Source organism: Lagopus muta, chromosome 1 (genome assembly GCF_023343835.1).
Source record: "Lagopus muta isolate bLagMut1 chromosome 1, bLagMut1 primary, whole genome shotgun sequence".
Taxonomy (NCBI): Eukaryota; Metazoa; Chordata; class Aves; order Galliformes; family Phasianidae; genus Lagopus; species Lagopus muta.
Window position 1 is genome coordinate 125,484,917 of NC_064433.1, and position 25,902 is coordinate 125,510,818.

Below are 25,902 nucleotides of genomic sequence, written 5' to 3' on the forward strand. Positions count from 1 at the left end.
CACACAAGTGTTATTGTGGTCTTTGTATCTTTTGCAATATGAAATATGAAAATAAATAGGAGGCATTACTTTTTGAGCAATACACGTATAAATTCTCTTTCTACTGCTGGACAATGTTGATGATATTTTGAAAAAGTATGTCAATTTGCATTGAAATGGAGTTACATAACAAACAAGTCAGTTAAATGTTTCCATAATCTAAGCTAATGAATTGCTGGAATCAGCTGATGAGAGAGAAATAACAATCTGCATTTAAAACTTTGTATGAATTACAAATTTTACAAGAAGTTTCATATGAACTTCATTTGTGCTGGTATATAGATCAGCACGTAAGTATTTTTTTAAACATTTTGATCAGTATCTTGTAAAAAGATTTTTAAAAGTCTTAAACTTCTAAATGCCCATCATTTTTCACGACTATATAAGACCTGTTTCATAACTACTACAAGATGGGCACAAATTCCACTTTTTCATCCCTTGATCTAGATCTGACTTGGCTGCAAGGGGGTACATTTTCAATTTGTGATGTTTTCTTCTCTGAGTTATTCGCTCTGGTTTTGCCCCTGCAAGCATGGCCACTTAAAGCTGAGAGCAGGATAGATTCATGTCTAGTGCATACACCCTGTTCTACAGATTCTTGAAGGGGAAAAAGTTTCCAGTAATACACCTCTAGTAGTCCTGTACAAAGTATAGCCCACATCTGCTAGTTTATATATGAGAATATATAAGCCTGAGACTTCACTCAAGAAATATTAAAATGAAATGCGTAAGATCTGCCCTCATTTAGACTAGTCTGAACTGCTTAGGTTTGACAGAGTTCCTGTTTGTAAGGGATGTCTCAGTGCAAGTATGACTAATTTTTCATGTCCTACATATGTCCTGCCCTGCCATTTCCTGCACACACTCCATGAATCATCATTAGCAGAGTAGCTCCTGGCTGATCTACCTCATGTGGATTCTGGATGCTTTGTGCTCAAAAGTTGTTTGTGCATGGCAGAGGTATTCAAAGCTAAGTGTAGCAGCATCTATCTACATATTGGAGTTGGATGGCAGCAGAATTTAGGTGTGTGCACCTGCCTGATGAGAATGGATATCTCCTGAAGAAAATAAAACACATGGATGTGGGAATGTTAGTGAAATGTCTTAGGAAGTTTGAAAGTCTCATGGAGTTTCAGACTACAGGACACTCTTAAGAGATTATTTTTACTCATTTGGTAGAGAACAATAAATTGAATGAAAAGCATAAGTAGCATTTTGATGTGACTTGCTATCCTAAGGAAGTGAAGGTTTAACTTATAAAGTTAAAATAATTTAAACTTGTAGGTCCCTTTTCTATCATATTCAGTCATATAGAGCAGAACTTTTTCTGATACATTTTTTTTTGCTTTTTGGTAAATAATTCTAGGTCAGCATGTTGCTCTTGGTATTCTCTCACCCTGTAATTGTCCAGTACTCTTTCCCTCCCCTGCAAGCTTACCACACTGGATAACAGAACTGCATTGTAATGCTCTGAACTAGCCACAGAGCTGATCTTTACAAATGATATCAGAAAAAGAAAAAGAAAAAAAAACAACAACCAAAAACCAACAAAAAAAAAAAACCCACCCAAAACAGTTACAAAAGAAAGTAAGGGAAATATTAACACTGGATACTGAGTTCTAGCTGTTTAAAACTACTGAGTACACATACCTGTCATAGGGTAACTGTGCCCCAGCAAGTTTGACAATGGTAGGAAAAATATCCATGTTACTCGTTGGATCATCAATATAAGTGCCAGCCTGAATTACTCCAGGCCAACGGAGAAGCCCTGGCACACGAATACCTCCTTCCCAGTTAGTTGATTTTCCACCTAAAAAAGAAAGTGTTTGATAAGACACCAGTTTCTTCTTAGAAAAATAGCACACAATCCCACAAGATACCAATTATAGCTATCTTTTCATTAAATGCATTTTAACTTGCTCAGTATAGTGAACTACATTTCCCATCTATGATCAGAAACTTTCCTATAGTAAATCTACTACTATATATTAGACAGAGCTTATAAACTGTACTTAGTTATAATAAATAAACAAATAATGATCATGGAAAATAAAAAGGCAGCTTGCAGAAATCCTCATAGAAAATTTGATCTAGTAAATGTATCTCACAGATATATGCAGACATAACTAAAAAACAGGAATCAAAGTAAATTGAAGTATGACTCAGTCTGAGGTATAACACCAGGAAATATATATGATATTTTATTAAAATGGTGTCAAAAGTTTTTAGTTAGAATAATCAATTTAAATATGTTACAGAACTCTCTAAATAAATGAACTGGTAAGAAATTTGCTACAGTGATAACAACAATAGAAATAACTGAAAGAAATGGAATATGTGTGTTGAAATTACATTGTTGTGTGAAGCCAACAGTAACTCATGGTTCAAATATTACTCGTTTCTCCCTTTTCAAGTAAAAATAAATAATTAATAAAACAAAATATCATAACGAAGTGTTTGAATAGTTCTGCTTCCTCAGTGGCTTAGAACTTCAATGCAACAGGATTTTCAGATCTTCAATACTGTCTCGACTTCTCCATGATTATTTCCATTTCTGCATTGGAGGATTCAGAATGGATATTTCCTTTGTTTTCATTGCTTAATAATAAGATGGCAACTTTATAGCTGTTCATGTAGAGAGAATTTTCTGGCTGAAATCTTTTAGCTTGTGAGTTTTCTGTTATAATACACTACTGTGTATTTTCTTCATAGATTTCATCAAAACATGCAAATATCAACATCAAAACAATGCTGAATATATTATATAGTATAAAATGGCCAGGAAAACATAATTAATTATTACTCTGACATTACAAAAATTAAACTTTCTAATATACAACACTACAACAAGCAAAAATCTTAGCTTAAGCTGTTCTTGGAAATCAGAGCGTGTTCTGATTTCAACAAGGCTATTCTTTTAAGACCAGTCTTAAACATCATCTCCTGACATCTAATCAAATGTAATTTCTCACCATAAGGTATATGACTATCTATTCTAAAAGTTAGAAATTAGATGTGAAGATTATTTTTGTTTAAATTATTGTTGAAGGAAAAGGGACTTCCAAAATAACTATCTAAGAAAATGTAGATTTAAATTTATAAAGATGTTATTTGGTTATTTGGCTTTAAATCCCTACCATTTAGCAGATGAAAGTATGCCAAATATTTAATACTGTTAGTTCAAAAACCAGATAGATGTCAAGAAACTTTGTTCACCTTTTGTACAAAAGATGTCTCTACCTCTCCATGTACAACAGTCATTTGCACTTTAAAAGAAAGTTGGGCATTTTGTGTTACCCAGCAGGAAAGTGTCAAGGTTAATATCTCAACTGACTTATGAATCACAGTAATCCTACTGAGCAGGAGTACTTAAGTCTGAACATGAACTCAGGAAAAGGATATTAAATTATAGATGTTTGCAAATTAAGATATTTTTTCTGTGAAAATTTATCCCAGGAAGGTGATGTACTGAGACGACACGGATCCTAGTTCTGTGTAAACATCACAAGAGCTTGTAGGCTGTACAACGTGGAGAAAATCCTGAGACAGTATCTACCTTCTAAAGGTAATTTTCATTGCTGTGCTCCTCTTACTTCTGCACATTTGTCTGAACCTAGTAACAGTGTTTTGTAGATTGAACTGTTCAAATAAGTTATATTTTTATTGTTGCTTTGATCTTTGTCTTGTGTAATCTGAAGTAATTTCAAGGTAAGTGTTGAAAACCCTTCCCACACACATTGCAACTTCTAAACCTGAGATATTGGATAACTTTCAGAGCTACTAAATTCACAGCACAATTTTCCTGAATCATTATAGAGATAGAAAACTTCCAAATAACCCCAGCACAGAGTGCGCAGTAAACTGCCTGCCTACTGTGAGATACAAAAAGCATAAATGGACTCCACAGTAGGACTATCTCCTTGTGTACTTCTAAGAAGAAGAGACTGTTTTCCTTCGAAAAGACTAATTGGAACATAATTTTTTTGTAACTCTAGAGGAGATATCAGGAAGACAGAAAAATAGCAGGCAACTAGGGCACGAATGACAGGGTTACTGAGGAAGACTGTATTCTATTATCTATGCCTACATGGTTTCCTGCTTTACTAAAACTTTGTTTAGTGACGTCACTAGATTTACTTGAAATGAAGTGTGAAAGTTTTTATATTTGTTGTCTTTAAAATTGTAGCTGTTCCATGTTGTTCAAGCTACCTGTTTTTATATCAAGCTTTCATATTGATGCTTGAAACATGAAGCAAACATTCAAACAGCTGAAATATTAAAAAAGAATAAAAATTCCAAAAAAGCTCATTATGTAAAAAAAAAATCTCTTGCTATTCCAAACTCTAACTCATTAGTTTTCTATTTTGCTTGGAGTCAGCAACACTGAAACAGAGAAAAGACAGCAACTTAGCAGTCTGTATGCCTGGCAAACTCTACACAGAGTAGCAATATTTTATTTTTCTCCTTTTAAATTATTCTGAAATGTTTTTAAAACAGTATAAAACACCCCAGGCTGTATTTTCATGTTTAGCTATCTAAGCTCTCTGAATAGTTGCATCCTTTAGTATTTTATTGAACAACAGCCTACATTTACCTTTTTCTGAGAACTGCAGGAGCAGACAAGCAATAGACATAACTCTCTGCAGTCATCCACAACATGATCTCAAATTTCCATTTTAACTACATCTCAAATCTTAGCCATAAGAATACCTCTTTTTCCCCTCCCTCTGGTTTAAAATGACTGCTATTACCTAACTCTGGGAATAGAGCTTGTATGAAAGTTGATATACAAAAGAGAACTCTGTGGTATATCACTACTAATATTTTGAATGATGCATGATGAAAAGTATTTAAAAGAACTTTTTTGGGGGGTCATTTGGATTATAACCATGCTACCATTTCATTCCTGCTTGAATTCATATAAAAATAAACCCTTCAAAACCTATTTTTTCGTGAATGAAAATACAAAGAAATTAATTGTTTGCCTGCCTCTTTGTTGTAGACTTTCCACTACAAATATTGATAATCAGATCTGGTTGTTATTGCCTATCTTACAAAAGTATCGAATAACTGTTTTCACTTGCATGCATACTCATTATTACACTGATCTTCAATCCTTTTTTATGTAGTTCTTTTGTTAATTTTCAACTTGAACTGTTCCTATAGAAGTGAAACTAATAAGATACAGATCATATGGACATATTATCATCTTCATCTTTCTTCTAAATAAGTAAAATTCTCCCTCAAGATATTTTCTGATTCAGTCAAAATTACAAGATGGCTGGATTATTAAAAAATAATAATAATAATAATTGGGCCACTTCAGAGAATGGAAGAATACAGCACAATGGAAACAAATTCAATGCCTGTGCTTATTAAAGTCAAAAGAGAAACTTCAACCAATATTACAAGATATTTATTAGCACAGTTTCTGCAGCCGAAAGAGTCAATTTGATTTCTCTGTGAATTACAGAAAGGAAAAGGTTTACTAATAACATAAACACTGCTGAATGAACTGGTCACTGCAGTATAGTAAAAATGCTTCAATTTCAGTAAAAATATCAGCTAATTCTTTTCACTGTTCTGTGTTGAGCACTCACAGATCTATAATAGACGTCATGTGAAAATTAGGGGATAAGTCAGTAAGAAATATTGGTTTTGTCATGTATCATTCACTATGTATCATTAACTGGAGGATTCCAAAGGAACTGATGGGCCTAAAGGACGCAAAGGACTTATTGGTCAAAGAGGTTCATGTGGAATTGACACATTTCCAAGAGAAAGTAATTACTTAAAAACACTAAGAAGCTAGGAAAAAGTATATTATCAAGTGTGCACGCAAGAATCATTCAGAAGAATCATTCAATCATGCTGGGCAGAAGATCCTACTAAAATAGTCATTCAATTTTTGCTACAGAGGCTGTATCTACATTTAAGACTTCAAAAGATCCATGATAAGGACCTTCAAGAAAAGTTTCTGGAATATTAAATATGGGCTAGGAGACCAAAAATTGTCATGAATCAAAATCTGACTAACAGTTGGGGAAAAAAAATGTAATAGCTTATGACACATTCTACTCTACACTATGTCCTCCATTATTTTAATATATTTACTTCAATATTGGAACTGGGGAGAGTTATAAAACTGAACAAAATCTACACGTGACACACTGTATTACTGATCTGTGAAATTCAGGAGAAAAGAGAATGGACTTCTTGCCAAGTGGGATGAAGAAGGATGACAAGATTCAAGTTCGAATTCTAAATGAATATTTTTCTATAATGGAAAATATAGAAAAAATAACTGAGCTAGAGTCTATGCTCTCAGTTATTCATACAGTGAGCTTAGCTGTACACACAATAAAATGGACCTATGCTAATCCTAATGTTTAAAGCACACTCGTAATCAAGAAAATAAAAAAATAGTGGGTGGGATACAAAATGAAGATGCTAATAGAAAAATTTAAATAGATAAATGAATAGTAATATTCATGGAAAATATGAAAAGGCTATTTCAAGATAATGTATTGTACAATTAGAAATATTTCACAGAAGAAAAAAAAATCAACAATAAGAAATTAGGGACAAGGGACAACACATCAATCAAACAGAGCAGACAGTAACCAGACAATATTTTTCCGAATGAAGCATTAAGGGGAAAGAGGAATAATGAAAATATAGAAAAGAGAGGTAAGATAAGGAAGATATAACGGCTTATTACTCCTTTATCAAATAAGAATTACTACACTTCAAGGAGATGTTTAATGTAATCTGAAATTGTCCCACTTCAAAACAGCAACTGTCTTCTTTAATATGGATTTCATTGCTAAAGAATTTAAAATCAAAGTGGACCTTCATATTCATATGATGAAAAATTGTAATAGTTAATGCTAAAAGCCTTTCTAGAATTGTAATCGTCAAGATTTGTGTCTAAAACCAAGGTCATACTGGAAGTTTTCTCTGAAGAAGAGAAGCATAGCTCCTGCGTCTTTTTCAGAGGCTTCTGGTTTCAACATCTGTCAGAAAAAGGTAACTGGAAAGAGGGCCCACTGTTTTAATCCATCACTTCCATATTACCTTATAATATCTTCTAAGAAAAAAGGATACTGGAAAATCACACTAGATATCAACTACTTTAACACCATGTTAGTTCTGGTTTCTGATTTCAAGAGATATCCAAATTTACAGTGACCTTCCACAATCAGAATCTAGACTAATAATAACCTCAAATAATATTTTTTTTGGCATTCAGTCTTGCAGTGAAAGCCTAATTCTCCAAACTCCTCTTAAATTTTATTATTGGTGCTGATTCGGCTGGATATTAAGACAAATTAGTGAGTACAACTTGTGGGGATCTGTTGAGAGCTTTTGATTTAGGGCAGTACAATTATTGCTAAATATAGTGTACCAGCTTCGACAAGAGGGTTAAGTGTCTTGATTCATATTTACATTCAGATAGCACTCATATACAAAAAGGTAAGATTATCTACCAAATGCAGGGAAGAAAGACACAAATGTCTCCCAGTTTTGCAAATGAATAAAGCTCCTAGTGCATGCACACATAACCACAAGCATATAGGGACTGTTCTTTTTACTTTTTCAGTCACACTGCTACAACAGTGTCTGAGATTTACATACTTCACAGGTCTGTTTTTCTCTAATTCTACCAGAGACGTACAGAGCCTTAACACTTGACGGCAAATATGAATAAATCCTTATGAATGAAAATTGCTTATTATGCAATCAATTGATAGTATCCACTTCAGGTCTTCTGCAAATTATTCTTAATATACTTGTTAAATTGAGGACTGATACAGAGATGGAGACAGCGAAAGATAAAACAGAGTCCACTGTATTTTAAAACTGAAAATATATACTCAGATGATTGCAAAGGTCTTAATTTCTTTTTATTTTGTTAAAAATCTCTCTCATACAATAACTGTTTCTTACATAGCAATTATTTTTTTTCATAGTACATTGCAGTACTTCCAGTATAGCATAAGAGGCAACTGCAAGCCATGTTATAATTCATTTTGAAAATAAAAGGCATACTATTCCCAAGATAACCCTATCAATCAGATTTTTATTAATTCAGATAAGATCTATTTCAAATTGCTCTCTGTTCTGTAAGTATGAATACAAAATTCTGCGAAGCTTAATAGAAAATACTCCATTCAATCAAACTATTCCACAGAAAGGCATATTCCCCAGAGTACTTGTGATCTTTCTTTCTCGTCATCATTTATCCTCTGTCTTAGGTCCGGCATCCTAGAAGGGAAATAATTTTTGGAGCTTCTAAAACACCTCAGGCTGTGCCTTCAGCTACAAATATGTAACCATATGGTTCCTTAATTACTTAAAGCACCACATAAGGCTTATGTGCTAATGTTTAAGATACATTTCACTGTGGTGTTAACCCAAAGGAATCCACATGATATTCTGTAACCTCATGACTTCGGCATTACTTGTTTTGCTTGTATAGCAACTCCTTTGTAGCTCTCTTAAAATCCAAGGGTAATTTTTCAGAAAGATGCCTGCTGACTAAAAAGAGTGGAGTCCTTTCACTTGAAAACTTCACTGTGTTGTTATTGCTTACTCTACATATCTTTCTTCCTTTGTGCAGTTTTGCAGATGTTACAAGACAGATTCACCAGAGGATCATGCTGCCATCCAGAGGAACCATGATGGGATGGAGTAATTGGCTAACTGGAAACTCATGAAGTTCTGCAAAGGGATGTGCCAAAACTGCCTCTGTGGAGAAATCTGCTGTGCCCTTGCATCAGGAAAGGCTAGGGACCAACCACCTTTGCAGAGAAATATCTGCAGGTCCTGGGACATGACAAATTGAATATGAGGTAGCAATGTAGAATTGGGGCAATGAAGGCTAGCAATATCTGTGGCTACAGTACGAAGAATGTTGGTAGAAGGTCAAGACAGGTGATTCTTTCACTCTTTTCAGACCTAATGAGACATGCCTGAAATGCTGATTTCAGTGCTGGGATCACCAGTACAGAAGAGATATGGACACGGAGTGAGTTCAAAGGTGAGCCATGAAAAAGATAATGCAGTTTAATCACAGAATCGCTCAGGTTGGAAAAGATTATCGAGTCTATCCACAACCTAACCATACTACCCTAAATCTAACGACCCTCTGCTAAATCACGTCCCTAAGCACCACATCCAAATGGTTTTTAAACACGTCCAGGGATGGTGACTTGACCACCGCCCTGGGGAGCCTATTCCAGTGCTTAACAACCCTTTCCATAAAAAAGTTTTTCCTGATATCCAACCCAAACTTACCCTAGTGCAACTTGAGGCCATTTCCACTCATCCTGTCACCTGTCATCAGTGCGAAGAGATCAACCCCGCTCTCACTGTAAGCATCTTTCAGATATTGAAAGAGAGCAATAAGGTCCTTCCCTCAGCCTCCTTTTCCCCAGACTGAACAGCCCCAGTTCCTTCAGTCTCTCCTCGTAGGCCATATTCTCCAAGGCCTTCACAAGCCTTGTTGCCCTTTTCTGGACCTGCTCCAGCACCTCCATGTCCTTTCTGTACTGAGGTGCCCACAACTGAACACAGTACTCAAGGTGGGGCCTCACCAAGTCCGAGTACAGGGGGAAAATTACTTCTGTAGTCCTGCTCACCACACCATTCCTGATATAAGCCAGGATGCTTGGCCTTCTTGGCCATCCAGGCACACTGCTGACTCATATTCAGCCGACTGTCCCTCAGTATACCAAGGTCCCTTTCCATCAGGCAGCTTTCTGGTTACTTCTCCCCAAGCCTGTAGAGTTGTCTAGGGTTGTTGTGACCAAAATGCAGGACCCAACATTTGGCCATATTTAATCTCATATAATTAACCTTGGCCCATCAATCCAGTCTATCCAGGTCAATCCAGTCTATGTCTATCCAATTCTTAGGTCACAGCCTGAACCAATGGGTGAGCTATGTGAGTACCTGAGTGTCTGGAGTGGCGGGAGGGGGGTTTAGAGCCACTCCTTCTGTCTCCACAATAGTTCCCGTCTGCCATCTGAGCCTCCCTTTTCCCCCCACCCTTCTCTGCTGCGGCGCGCTGGGATGAACAGAGGAGGATCACATTCCTCAGCTCGTCATTTTCTCCAAACTGTTACTGGGAGGGATGAGTTTATTCCTCATGGATATCTTCTCCCATAGCACCTATTTCTCAATTAAAGGCTCTGTCATTGCTTTTGTTTGCTCTACACCAGGTCAATAGAATCATGGAATCTTAGAGTTGCAAGGGACCTCTAAAGGTCGTCTAGTCCAGCTCCCCTACAATGAAAACAGACATCCACAGGTAGATGAGGTTGCCCAAGGCCTGATGCAGCCTTGTCTTGAAAGTCTTCAGTCCTTCATTTATTATATATATCCAAGCCTGTGCTTGGATTTAGTGTGAAGGTCATGAGCATTTACTATTAAGAAATTGAAATTTTGAAATTTTTGACCCTAGAGTATATTACAGATTTGGAAAAAAAACAAGACAATATTTTCTGACACAATTAAAAAAAAAACAAAAAACACATCAGAGAACATTCACCTTTATATATACCGTTGCAACCTCCATGGACTTCTCCAGAACTAGAGATTTCTTCAATATGAGCCCCTTGGTCAGATGAAAAGTATACAAGAGATCTGTTGCTCAGATTATAATTCTCCAGCACATCCAGAATCTGTCCTAAAAAGAAATAATAATAATAAAAAAACATAGTGCTTTTGGGTGGCTTGCTGTAATTAATCTTGGCAAGTACAAATATACATAGTAATTGACAACATACAGTACACAGAAGGGGACAATTTTACACAGCCTGTTGCAGTCAAGACTATGGTTCCATTGCAGTGGGGTTTCCTGAAGTATAAAATGATAAGATTTGTGTACAACTGAAAAATGAACTAATCCACAGAGAGCCAGTGATCTTTGGAAGCAGTTGCTCTCAGTGACAAAAACTCCACAGCAAGAAATCGTTGAGGTTTCTGAAAGAGTCTCAGTATACAGAATACAGTTAAGAGTTTGGGGGTAAAGCTGTGCTGCCTAGCAACCAGTAGAGGCAACATGGCAAAAACCCGTGTGAATGCTAGAATAAGAAATTCTCACAAAAAAAAAAAAAAAAAGTTAAGGTATGGAATGGTTTTGGAGGCAACATGGTTTCATGATCAAGCCTACTAATTAGTCACTAATTTGTTGTCATACAACGATAGACATCTATTAACTTTTAATATGCAAGGTAACAAGCACACGTGTGCACATAATTAAAAGAAAAATCCACATGGTTATGTTCTCAAATTCCAACGCAGAGTCAGTCCTCACATTCATTTACACAAAAGACTTCTTTCCCTTGGCACAGCAGAGGAGTCTCGCACTGCACATACATCTACATCTATTTAGACCGAATTCTTTAAAGAAGGCTTCTGTACTAATGAGTGTGAAGCCACTCTTTGTAACTCTTTGTAACTTGCTCCAGTGAATTTAATACTGATTAGGAATCGAAAATTATTGACCTTGGAAACTAACCAAAGAATAAGAATATAGCACACATTAGCCTGCAAATAAGCTTTAACCTTATTCTTCAGGGATCCCAAAGCATATAAAGATAATTTTTGAGGCCTGTAACTAGTGGTGTTTCTCAGAGGTCAGTGCTGGTTCTGGTCTTGTTCAACATCTTTATCAATGATGTGGATGAAAAAGATAGTTGACAAGTGGTTGGCTATAAGCCAGCAATATGCCCTTGTGGCCAAGAAGACCAATGATATCCTCAGGTACATTAAAAAGTGTATGGCCAGCAGGCTGAGGGAGATGATCCTCCCCCTCTAATCTGCACTAGTGAGGCCATATTTACTATACTGTATCCAGTTCTGAGCTCTGCAGATCAAAAAAGCCAGGGATCTCCTAGAAGGAGTTCAGCAGAGGTCCACAAAGGGCCTGGAGCATCTCCCATATGAGGAGAGGCTGAGTAACCTGGGTTTGTTCAGCCAGGGAAAAGGAAGATTGGGGGGGATCTGATTAATGTTCATAACTATCTGAAGGGAGGTGGGAGGCAAGTGGATGAGGTCAGGCTCTTCTCAGTGGTGCGGAGTAATAGGACAAGGAGTAATGGCCTAAAACTTGAACATAGGAAGCTCTGTACTAACACGTGGAAGAACTTATTTCTGATTAGGATGACAGAGCACTGGAACAGGTTAGGTTATCCAGAGAGGGTGTGGAGTCTCCTTCTATGGAGACATACAAGACCCATCTGGAGGCCTACCTGTGTGGCCTATTGTAGGGTACCTACTTTAGCAACTCCTTCAGTTCTGTGATTCTGTGATTTTCTCTTGATCCTTTTTATTTATACATTCTAGCACACTCCAATTTGAATGTTAATTTTGACTGGCTCAATTGTCCTCTCAGAATTAATTAATTCAAATAGCACACTATTGTCATAGACTCACATTCTCAATGCACTCACAGAAATGAACCAAAAATTCGGTTTCTATTCTTATCTTGAACAGCTACACCTTCTATAACGAACACTGTATAAATAACCAATAAAGTGTCTAAAATAAGATCCATTAAAGTACATCTGAATTATATGGTTTCTGTTATCATATGCCATACATCTACTTATTAGCATTTCTAAGTGGTAGCCAAAACAATAAAAATGCAATGCATGTAGTGTAAGCAGATATCTTTGACATACTGCCATACATTATATCAATTTTGAAAGCAAAGAATATAAAATAAGCAAAATATAAATTTTATCATTCTCCAATAACAGTATATGTATTTTTTACTCTTCTAATTTTATTATTTCTTCAGATTATAAAGATACTTTAGAATTAAGCTAAGACTGATGTATAAACATACTGAGATAATCTTAGTTAATGAACAAGGAGGATTTTCACCTAGGCTGTTTTAGCTGACTAACTTTTTAAAAGGTGAATCATTACTGCAAAAAAGGCCTTTTAAAAAAATCTATTGACTAAAAAGAAAAAACAGGCAATTAATTGAAAAGTAAATATTAGTAAAAGTAAACATTAGAGACCAAACAAAGTAATCTGAAATGCAAGAAATTTACTACATAAGTTAAATTTTCATGACTGTTGTGGACAGCTAAATGTCATCAGAGTAAGATGGTAACAGTATTGCTTCCCACAAAATATGACTGGATACTTATCATACGTCATCATATATGATCTTTGATTAAAAGAATGGGGCTTTTGCATGCCTAGCTGATCTGTTTGAATCCCATTCCTAGTTTCTGAACAAAATACAAATGTAAAAAGTTTGTAGAAGTAAAAAGTTTATTCAGAATATGAGACTGTGGGATAAATAAGTCAAAACACTTGGAAAACTGTAGCTCAGTTTTAGCAATGATGGCTTGAAATCCCCAATGTAGGAAATTATTAATAAAAATAGAAAGATTCTTTATCAAAAAGACTGAATTGAAAGTCTTGTTCTAAAAATTAAGATCCATACTGATCTCGGTGAATGCCATTACTTACATATTTCTGGTTTGAACAGAACAGATTTTGAAAGACAGCATTCCAAACAACAAAATAAATCTAACACTGAAAGAGCTGCACAAATTCTGAACCTACTGAGCAACTATAATTTAATTCAACCTTCTCCTCCTATTAGCATTCTAGAAATGTATATTCCAGTTCAGTGACTAACATTGAGTCAGAGATATATGACATATGACATTAGACAATGTTCTTTCATTTACACAAAAATAAATAAATAAATAAAATAATTCAGAATAGCATTAAGATGTTGCCTGTTTTAATTAAGATGATGTTTCAAAATTTAAGCAAAGCTTCTTCTGAAAAATGCTGAGCTCTCTACATTCTGTCCTCCACTCTCATTCCAAGCTATGTTAAATTATAGGATTGTTTCATTGTGAAAGTGAAAATGCTGACTTCAGTGGACTGATACTCATGTAAAAATGATGAAAGCAATTGACTCTACTCTTTAGGAGGAAACAGACAGCACTATGCCACTATTCAACTTGACTAACACGAGCATAAATGGAAGCTGAACCTACCTATATAATGCTGATGTTAATTTTTGAATTTTTTAACCGTGTAAGATTCCCTCTATGCTCACGCACATTATGTTACAGGATTTATAAAAAATGACTACTTGTTTGAAAATATGGCACAAACACTGAACAATAAAGTGTTACAAATGTATTAACAATTAGGAAATCTCTTCCAGTCAAGCAAGAGTATGAAATATATATTTGCTTCATAATTAGCTTACAGTCATTTGAAGTCAATAGATAGAAGGGTTACCTGTATTAATTTGAAATAATGTAGAATCTTGATGAAATTATGGGGGGAGAAATGCTCTAGAATATAAACTATAGAATACATCTGTGTAGTGTAGGCACTAGGAAAAAGATCTCTCAACTCATTAGGAAAGCTTTAAAACAGTTTGCTTGATTCAAAGTAAAGTAAGATTCAGAAGGAGGTTTAAAGATGGCTCAGGACTAGACAGTTCATGACAAAAGAAATTTCTTTTAATAGAACTTTTTATCCCACCCAGCAGACGTCGACATGACTGTCAAATCCAGAAGTTTATGGTAAGCTTGAGATAATTATTGGACAAAGATTGATCTGGGAAGATCAGCCATCACATCTCTGCCTAGAGACTTTTCTTCTGTTTAGTTTACGTGTCAGAATTCCCTGCTGATATTAATGTTTGCTTTTGAATAGCATAACTAATCAGAATGACAAGTAACATGTTTTAAAGCTGAAGGGGCTTACGTCTGAGAGTGACAAGCTAAGAGTGTTTTGAATACATGCGTAACTTCCTACACATAACGCCTGCACATATAAATATCTGGAAGCCTATACTGATCCCATAAAAGATAATGATGTCATTTAGCTAAACATCCGCTACATATTAAATTTCTTGGGACCTTCTTCTTGGCACAGGAATTAAATTAAGGTAACCCCATCATCTCTTCCAGGCTCAAAGGCTAATATTTTCACCTTATAAAGACTTAATGTTGCAACTTCTGCCCACTAACTTTAACATGTTAACAAACGTTTTAATCTCTATACTGATTTTGTGTAATAAAAAAGAGACTTCATTCTTTAATGTACTGATCTGATTACAAAGTACACTGACTAAAACCTTTGTATAAAAATCAGCTTAGTAACTGAGATCAACACATCCATATCTTAATTTTAGCTTTTGCACATTTCAGGTTATAAATATGCAAATGTTTTCTGATATGCTTAAAGCTGTACAGTTTCCCCTTGATAAATATGGAAATCAGTTTGTCTCTGCAGTGGGGAAGTAATTATCACTTTCAGACCCACTCATTGAGCACAACACTAGAGGTAAAGATGGAAAATAATAAAACCACTGACAGCAAAATAAGAAGTTGCTGCACATATGGTGAGCAGTACATAAACTCTGCATGAAACTTGTTTAACATTCAGAGCTATAATACAACCACTAGGAAGTGGAAATTCTGGGACAAAGTAATAGATTGATAGTACGGAACATTAAGTAGTCCATTAATTGAATGCACTCACCTAAAAATACATGATTCTGTATAGAGGGATCATTAGCATATGAACCTCAACGGTGAGAGAAAGTAACAGCTAATAAACCGATTAAAAGAGAAAATAAATACATAAGTAATTTTTAAAATATGTAATAATTCCTGTAGGAAGAAAGCAAAGTTTAGATTCAGCGGAAAGTCTTGAATCAGTCTCACTGTGCTAACATTATTTATAAAGTTACATAACGGATACAATCTGTACAGCAAAGTCTTCTTCAAAGTATAAAGCTGAGATTTAAAATGTGCCAAGTTTTTACTACTATAGTTTAGTGGAATTGTCAATGTCAAAAGGACATTCTACTACACAAGCAGCATCTTGTTTTGAAAAAAGTACATCTTTATCGGTGTTTTAATTAGGAGCAGAGTCAATGGTTTACAGGGTGGTTTGGCCTGGTTCTGTGGCTAGAGCATTAACTAACTCTCAGTGCACTTCATGATGTTATGATGTGGAATACTGATAATCAAAAATCATAATACCATGACAAGCAGGAGCATACATTTGTGATACATCATCATCACTTTATATATTTCTGCTTGCATAGCAAAGATTTCTTGGATTTTCTGACCTGGATTCCTTTCCAATTAACTAAACTCAAGAGTAGAATCTGGGAATGCACTTAAAATACTGGCTCCACTGAGGAAACATTCAGTCTATGGAACATCAGTAGAGTTGGTCTGAAGTCAATTTTTTTCTCTGCTGATATCCTGATAGTCTGCAGACACTGACCCCATATCTAAAGTTCCTTTCTACTGTTCTTGACTAGTTGCTAACTTTGGAACAAGATTATGTATATAATATATATAACAGTATATATAACAATATATATCACAAAATACATGATTCACACACACACGCACACAAACTATATTACATGTATAAGAATATATATAACAAAAAAGAAGTCATAGTTTGGAAGAACTGGTTTATTCCTACCTAGGAACAAGATCATGTGGTGGCAGAATGAGAAAAAGTCAATTATGGAGTCAAACACAGCCGGAGTAATTGCAGCAGAATTGATGTCACCGAGGCAGTTTGTATGATAATTTAGTGGCCTTCTCTAAGTGGGAAAAAATACGACTTCTTAGGCACTCAAGAATAGGTAAGTGGGATCATACTTAGGGGTTTATTTCAGTAGGCCCTTCTCAAGTGTATGCTCTTTCCCTCCTCTCAAGATGAGACTCAGATGCCCTATGCAACAGCTGGAAACTACATAAACAGGAGCAAGAACAAACAGATGAAGCCCCTGCAAAGACAACTGATTAAGAGTTATTCTGCCTCAGGATGTACATACTCCAGGGATCTCTGAGCATATTCAGAATTAAGTAATGTGTAAATTACATGAATCCTACATGTGTGATGTATCTTAACATATGCATTATACATTACTTATTCAAACATTCATAAGAAACAGCATTTATAAATGACAAAATAATTTGATACCGTCCTTGGGTATGAAACAGTTGTAAACACATTCTATAGTATTACTACTCTATGTATAATTAATTAGATAGCTGCTCCAATGGTAGTTTTTTTTTTCTCATATTATACTCTGATAATCTAAACAAATTCTTTATCTATCTGCTTGATCATAGTATCATAGAATCACAAGGCTGGAAAAGAACCCACAATATCATCTAGTCCAACTGTAAAATGATTCTGAAATCAAGGTAGGTTGCCTTGATTTTTTTTCTCCACAGTACTATCCAGAATGAAAGATAGTTCAGATCTGCCATTACTGGAAGTTCAAAAAAGGTAGGACTGATGAATCTTACACTGAAAGATGTAAGAAAGCACTGGTTGCACAAGAAAGCTTCACATGGATGCATAATGGGTGCAATTCACAATCAGCATCCACATCTACATGAGAGATGGTTACTACACCACCTTTTAAAGTCGCTGAAGTAAAATCAGTGTTTTCACATGCAGCTCTCTTAAGATGAATGACTTGGCCCCAGAAATTCTGAATTCTTTTCACAGAAGGGGAAAGTGAGGTTCAGCTTCAATTATCTAAACTGCAAGGTAAATTACCTTTCAAATCAGTAAGAAGATAGGTCAAGATTATATGTAGAATATCAGACAAGTATAGTTGGTGTAAGGGCTCACAGAAGGACCATCTTCTAAAAAATATAACAAGGTAAATGGCATAGGGTTAGCTAAGATATCAGTATGATTTTGCCCTGCAATCATAAGCTTGAATTGGCTTGTGACTGTTTATATATTCTTACATGGATAATAAAGCTGAGAGTTAAGTTGTGGCTACTGTGGTTGTGAACAGCTGTAAGTACAGTTGCTACATTGATAACAAGGTTTTCATATTCACATTGATAGTAAAACACTAATGATATAGTTTTGGGGATTATTAGAGATCAAAAGTATAACTATTTTGGTGGCCATGCTCCTACTAATATTTAGATAATAAAGTGCTAATAAGTGCATTTCATAAAGCTCACTTTTAGACCTTACATCTATCTTTTCTACACAAGGCTAACTAAAATCATCATTCTTAGCCTGATTAAAATGCTAAAATATGAGTGATGGTCATGAGATTTTAGAGGGTCCATCACATTTTTATCTTTCATGACAGATGTGATAACTTTTTGGGCAAATCTGCATCTTAATTCTGAGAATAAGATGACATTTTATCTGTACAGCTAAGATGCATAGTGCAAAGTATACTGCCTACTTCCCCCGGATCTCCTGTGTTTTCCACCAAATTCTGGAAAAGGTTTAGGTGAACTGTAATGGCAATCAAAGGATACTATTCATTTTTGAATTAGACTGTCAGATGAAATTAAGACTTCAATTGTTTGATCATTTCAATAAAAGTTTATGGTAATTGATAAATGAAGAGTGATAAAAGAAACACTTCTCTATATCTTCAAAGGTTTAAACATTTATTAGAGTCAGATTGAAATTGAATATGTATATATTCTTAGATCCAAATGCACAATGCCAAAATTTTTTTCTGACTAAAGTATGAATAATTTTAAACAGGTAAGCAAATGTAATACTATATTTTAATTTTCTGCACTTTTTTTGAAAAAAAAAAAAAGTTATATGTCAGTGTATTGTTTCATTTTTATAACTTATCAAACAAAACTGAAACTGCCATAAAATTGTTTAACCTTTCATGTTTCACTAGACAAGCTTTTTTATCTTTGCTGAATTTGTAACTGAGCTTAGACATCATATACTATAAAGCAAAAAGTATTTCTATCAGGATGTGATTATCATTCATCATCAAATCTTTATTATTTTCATTTTGCAGCTTTCTGATTTTAATTATTGTCAAAATCCAATCTTATATGAAGGTAGCTGCTCATTAATTCACACACAGAATGGAAGACTCTTGTTTTTTTGCCCTCCTGACATGATATCTCCATTTTTCCCAATAATTGCGCAGGCTAGTCAGGTCACCTACTTCTCTAAATGCTTTTGGGCAACTCAGTGCCTTTTGTGCCCTAAGACACTTGAAGTCTACTGTGCAATCACTGTCTCCAAATCACACTAGCAGTGAATGAATCTCTGCACAGACACTTTTAATACCAATAAGAAAGAATGTCTGACTGTGAAAATTGTTCTCAGGGGAACTTTCCACCATAGAATGTAAACTCCAATGTAAACTCAAGATGACATTCTAAACTTTAGGAGGTGAGAATAATCAAGAAAATTTAAGGCCACAAATATTTCAGCATGTTTAATTTATTTTAATTTTTTAATAATTATCTCTCTCTTTTTTCTTTTTTTTTTTTAATGTGTGCATATTCAGTATAGCAGTATTTACACAGCTTTAAGATACTTAGGATACTATCAGAAGGGAAAACAAGTAATTTTATTTCTCGTCTTCATCACTGATTATTGATGTTTATCTCAAAAGACTGACAAACTATCTTGTAAAACACGACTTTAAATCCTTAATTCATTTAAGTACTCTTAGAAAAAAAAGGAAATCCAGACTAGACTAAGAAAGAGTTTTTGCTTAAGTTTCACAACAGTATTCACTGTTAAAACAGATGTCTACAGGAAAAGAATATAAGCTGTCTTTTTCTGTTGAGAAGTCTAGGAAAGATAAATACATTAGTCTCAGATTAGGTTGGAACAACTTGAGGTCTTAGCTTAGGTAAAGATGTATTTGATGCCCCCCAAAAAATGATGGAATGAGGGCGTTGAGATCATCAGTATGTTTCTTTGCCTTTTCTCTACCAAATTTTTACTCATGAATAAAGCAAAATGTGATGCAGAATTACTAACATAGCTACTAACTTGAGTTTAGTAATGTTCAGATACAATACAAATGCTAGTTGCCATTTGGTTTGTAATGGGAAGTTACAGAAAAGGAAGTTGGGAGACTTTCCAGTGTGAACTGTGAGAAGAATGCAAAGCATTTCTGGAAATCTCTGCTTTGTATACCAGAATCCCACTAAGATTATTTTTTAAGTATAAATCTGAAAGTTAAATTTGAAAGGGGAAAGATTATTCACCTAAGTAACACTACAGATCAATTGAAATATTAACATAGATACAAGAAACAAAGTAATCTAACTGCAAATCTGATGAAGGGACTGTTATAAATAAGATAAACTCTTCAAGGCACAGATAGCAAGCAATGACTAGGAAGGCCCAAAGAGAATATTTCATAAATACGGTAAGGGTGCTATTCTGTAAGTGAGAGGCGGTTACAGAGGATTAGAGAGGGTTAGTACATCTCTATTACTGTATGCATTTTCAGAGTACTAACTCTTTCAGAACCCTTAACAGCAAATCTATGGAAGCTGCACGACAGTCATTCGTGAACAGAAGATGTTTAAAATCTCAACATTTCATATGAATGCTTCTGTAACAGACTGGTGTTTCGGTGTTGGAGGCAATGAGAATTTATCAAAAGCAAATATATTTCTGCACTCAAAGACAGCAGAAAAACATGGCTAGCTGTACTCAGTAACTAATTATCCTTACCAAGATTCAACAATTAAATATCACAAAAGTAGGACAGAGCATTTGTATACGTTTCTGGAGAGTGTATTCATTACACCATTGTCTCCTGGTCAAAACAATTATTTTCTATTCTCATTCTGTGTATTCCTAAGGTTCATAAAGAACAAAGGAATAATTAAATGTCACATCAGCAAATCAGCTTATGTTCTGCAAAAGAACTGTGATATTATTCTCCAACATTTTCTATTGAGACAGACCTCAAAGTTCTCTTTATCTGCTAAAACCAGTCATTCACTTTTTATGAAAAGTATGTGGAGGTACTTGCAGCAGCCAGCTGATGAACTACAGTAGAACTGCACAAAAGTTGAAAATTACTGAGAAATCTAGGATATGGGGTTGACTATCTCAGTTCTAAATTGGCAAGAACACTCAGGATAAAATCCCATAGACGTGTTACAGGATTATAGGGACACCTGCCAATTTTGTGCCTTATTAAAATTATACTGGTTTGAAAAAGCAATTCTAGCAGCACTTTGCCCCTAACACCATGCTGAGGATGTTCAAAGCTTGTCCTGTGGGATGTGGTGTGGTAAATACAAAGGAACTTGTATTATTTTAACTCCTAACATTTTGGCCCTAGTCAGGACTTCAAGGGACAGATGGGACATTTCATCCCACTTTCAACTGCACAGACAGCATCCTTACCTTTGGCTTTGGTTTTCTCTCTAATTTTCTGCTAATGGGCATTTGACATTTGTATGCTACTGCTCCCTGCCTGTGAGTCGCTGGCAGCCGCCTCAGCTTTCCTCTTTTTCCTTGCCAGCTTTGCTAGTAAAGTACATTTTCTTACACATATTAGAAAGGAACACTATCTGCTACATTTCTGACTGCGTGGTTAAACTATGATACAAAATTTACTGCTTTTCTATTGCAAACTTCACTTTTTTTAGTATTATTGTTTATTTAATGTAGCCAAATCTCTAATAAATACAGTTTGTTTGAAAGACTGTGATGGCATTGTTTTCAACCATAAAAACCTTTCCATATCATGGTTGTTGATTTCAATTCAGCCCAGTTCCATTGACTCCAGTGTAGTTACATCATTTTACACAAACAGAAGACCTACCCCAGAATGGTTAAAAAGGAAAGGGTGTAGATCAGGACAGGTCTCTTGCTTTTCTGTGTGCACACTTTAATTTTTTTCCAAAAGAAGTCCCTGAAAAAACCATATTTAAACAAAATAAAATTAAACAACAACAACCAACAAAACAAACAAAATAAAATAAAGCAAAACAACTAAACAGTATAAAGGACCAGGATATCTGACACTTAGAAACACATATTTGTGCTACACAAAGATCTCGATCTTAATGTAATCTTATTCTCTTTTATGTCTTCAAATCTCAGGGAAGAATAGCTAATGCACGAGTTGTATGGAACTTGGTAATATTTACATATAGAAGGAAGGGTTAGTTTAAATTAAAAAAAAAAATCTGTTAGCTCATCTAAAAAGACACATCTTCATAAAGAAGATGTAGTATTAAAATCTGTCAAATTGATATCTCTCTTTGAATCTCAACTGCATTACAGTATTTTTTCCTCTTTTTTAAAGCCCAGTCCTCCCAAAACTTCCTAAGCAACAATGTTCTGACAAGCTATTATCAGCAGAGACTGATCACTGTAGAAGACACCAACTAATGAAATGCAGCAAAAGGAAAGGAAAAAAAATACAATGTGATTTCCTGTGACAATCCACTGGGAGAACTAGCAAAGAGGAACTACAGAAGAAAGAAAAGAATTAATTATCTGCTCTTACTATATGAGGAGCTGAAAAAAAGAAGGTCAAACTCTACCCTTAGATGAAAGCGTACCTCTCTTACATCAAGAAGGCAGAAATTTCTTTAATGGAAGATAAAACCATTATTGCAGATTATGTTAAAGTTAACCCGACTACTTATATCAATGGGACATTTCATATCAACATGAGAGATAGGAACCTGGTCTTAAAACTCTATTTTGGAACCAGAATACCATAACAGTATTCCTATATGTATACTACTGTGTGGGCCTTGATCATTTTTGACAGGGAAATAAAAGAATCTACCAAAAGGGAATGAAGTCCTATTTTCAGAGATACTAAAGAACATACCACAGACATTTTGTTAAAATATTTTTTTCTGACTACCCCAATCTACCCCAGTTTGTATGTGAATAATTTTATTTTAAAAAGTTCTATTTTCAAACACCATGTCTCAAAGCCTCTGAAACCCTCTGGTACAGTATTTCATTTGCTATCCCTTCTTTCTATTCTAAATACAGTAATATTTACCATTTAACTCTGATATAAAGTTTTTGAGTTAATTCATTAAGGCTTCTTTTTGACAAAACTTGTTAGGAAGAAATGGAAAAATAAATTTTCTTCACTGTAGAAAGAAACTCTAACTTCAGATTTATAAACTTCAGAGCTATGGAGTCCCAAAACATTTCAAAATGAGCACCTGAAAAACACGTAATGACAAAAGTTCCTTACACTTTTTAATTTAATGTATTGATTGCAATAGTTCCAATATGATGCAATGATTTTACAAGACAAATTACATAAGTTCTTATTGTAAATAAAGAAACAAACATATTCATTATTTATTTCCTGTGTCTGCTTAATCAGCTCTATTCTGAAATTAGAAAGAAGCATTTTGGTATCTTTCACACAGCCTAAATGCATCCATACTTTTCACACAGCCAAAAATAGTACCTTCTACAACCTTCTGTGAAATACTGACACATTAAGCTATTCTTTTATTTCAAATATTTAGAATTAAGCTAAATTTGGGTTTGCAGAAAGAAAAAATTCATGTTTCTTTTCTGGGTCAAGGCACTCTGTTCTTTAAGATCAAAGCACATTTGCATTTCTATTATTCCTTGTTTGCCTGCTCTGTTTTTAAATTTCAGTTTGATTTAGAAATGGAATTAAAATCAATACTTAACACACAAATACCACTACCACTAGCTAAAAAAGAGCCTAAATCTCTAAGAGCCTAAATCTTTTATCCTCATAGTACAGAAATGATAGATTAATTTTAACACCATACAAACTGAAGCACCAATGGGCCAAGTTAACTACAAATAATTTCAATAAACTCAATATGATGCTGCAGCATGATATCTACCCACTAGGTTGCTAAAAGGACACATGATACAAGAGGAAGATGCATTCCCTCTTTCTGTTTTGTTCAGTCCTACCATGCTTTCCTTGGAAGCTTGCTAGGGAAAAGGAGGTAAAAGAGGTATCTCCCTTTTGTCTCAATTTTTGATAGCAGCAATCTGCAAGATCCATTGAAGCTTTAGAATACAACTTCATGCTAGTCTAAAAAAGAGATTTGATTATCCTGGAATTTCTCTTCCTTCATCTCAAGAAAACAATTCAGCACTTTAGATGTTCCTTTGTATATTGTGCTTACCACTTGTGCTGTGTGTATACTTGTGCTTATATTGTGCTGTTCCACTGCCTCACCATCCTCTGAGTTAAAAAAATTCTTCCTAACATCTAAGCTAAAGCTCCTCTCTTTTAGTTTAATGCTATTCCCCCTTGTCTATCTCTGTTCAGACTGCTTAAAAAGTCAGACCCACTCCTGCTTGTAAGCTCCTTTCAAGTACTGGAAGGCTGCAGCAAGGCCCCCCAAGAGTTTTTCCTTCTACAAGCCCAATTCCCTCAACCTATCTTCATAGGAGAGATGCTCCAACCCTTGATCATCTTTGTGGCCCTTCTTCAGATGTGCTCCAACAGCTACCCATACTTCCTATACTGAAGACCTCAGGCTTGGACACAGTTCACCAGGTGTGGCCTAACAAAAGCAGAGCAGAAGGGGACAATCCCCTCCCTCTTCCTGCTAGCCACCCCTCTTTCAGTGCAGCAGGATACTGTTGGCCTTCCAAGCTACTAGCACATATTGCCAGCTCATCTCTAGCTTTTCATTCATCACTATCTCCAAGTCCTTTTCCACGGGGCCGCTGTCAATGAGTTCTCCCCATCTGTACTCACACCTGGGATTGCCTCAACCGAAGTGCAACACCTTGCACTTTGTCTTGTTTAACCTCATTAGGTTCTCCTGTGCTCACTTTTTGAGCCTGTCCATGTCCTTCTGTATGGTATCTCTTCCTTCTATTATGTCAAGTGCACCACTCAGCTTAGTGTCATCAGCAAATTTGCTGAGGGTGCACTCAATCCCACTTGTCTGTGTCGTTGAAAAAGATGTTGAAGAGCACTGCTCCCAAAATGGACACTATCACTCCCGACTGGCCTCCATCTGCACATACAGCTTTTGACAATAACCCTGTGGCTATGATCATCCAATCAATTATGACATCCACCAAATAGTCCAGCCTACAAATTCATTTATTTCCAATTTAGAGATAAGGATGTGGTGCGGGACCATTTCAATGGCCTTGCACAAGTCCATGTAGATGACATCAAACGTCATTACACTTGTATTTTCCCAAACCGTAAAAAGTCAATTATGTATCTGCTAGTACAATTTTTTTTTTATTGCTACTATTTAAAACACAAAAACCAACCAACCAAATAGAAAATCCCTACAAACTTTTTGTAATGCAAAATGTACAATACTTACTAGAAGAAGAATGATCTTGTATTATTAGCGTGCTTACTTAGTATTGTTGTTTTAGCAACCAAAAGTATTACCAAAAAAGAAGCAAAAGACCACAGTTGACAAAAAGGCAGTTCTACCAACTCCATCAACAAGAACTTATTACCACCAGGAATCTAGCCTTATAATTCAGCCAGTTTGAAAAGAAATTTCAATTTCATGTCAATTTACTAATACAAATCATCCTGCCAATTAACAATACTCACAGAATTATAGAATCTCTATAGAATGGTTTGGATTAGAAGGGAAATTAAGGATCACTTAGTCCCAACACCTCTGCAAAGGCAGGGACATCTCTCAACAGACAAAACTGCTCATAGCCCCAACCTGGCCTTGAATACCTTTTGGGATAAGGCATACACAGCCTCTATGGACAACCTGTTCCAGTGTCTCATCAACCTCATAGCAAAGAACTTCCTCCCAGTGTCTTATCTAAATTTACCCTCTTTTAGTTTAAAGCCTTTACCCTCTTGTCACGACACAACCTGATTCTCTCTCCAACATTGCTGTACTGAGGTGCCCACAACTGAACACAGTACTCAAGGTGGGGCCTCACCAAGTCCGAGTACAGGGGGAAGATTACTTCTGTAGTCCTGCTCACCACACCATTCCTGATACAAGCCAGGACGCTTGGATTTCTTGGCCATCAGGGCACACTGCTGGCTCATATTCAGCTGACTGTCCATCAGTA

The 25,902-nt window shown here is 35.4% G+C and overlaps 1 protein-coding gene across 2 annotated transcripts in view; it reads right to left on the reverse strand.

Moving 5' to 3' along the window:
- Nucleotides 1-25,902, reverse strand: part of STS (steroid sulfatase) — a 122,404-nt gene that overhangs the window by 48,493 nt on the left and 48,009 nt on the right. For both annotated transcript variants that reach the window (XM_048928534.1, XM_048928541.1), the window contains 2 exons: nucleotides 10,595-10,732; nucleotides 1,690-1,849 (listed from right to left, as the gene is read on the reverse strand). In XM_048928534.1, coding sequence (XP_048784491.1) covers nucleotides 1,690-1,849; nucleotides 10,595-10,732 — 298 coding nt within the window. The remainder of the gene's footprint in view (nucleotides 1-1,689; nucleotides 1,850-10,594; nucleotides 10,733-25,902) is intronic.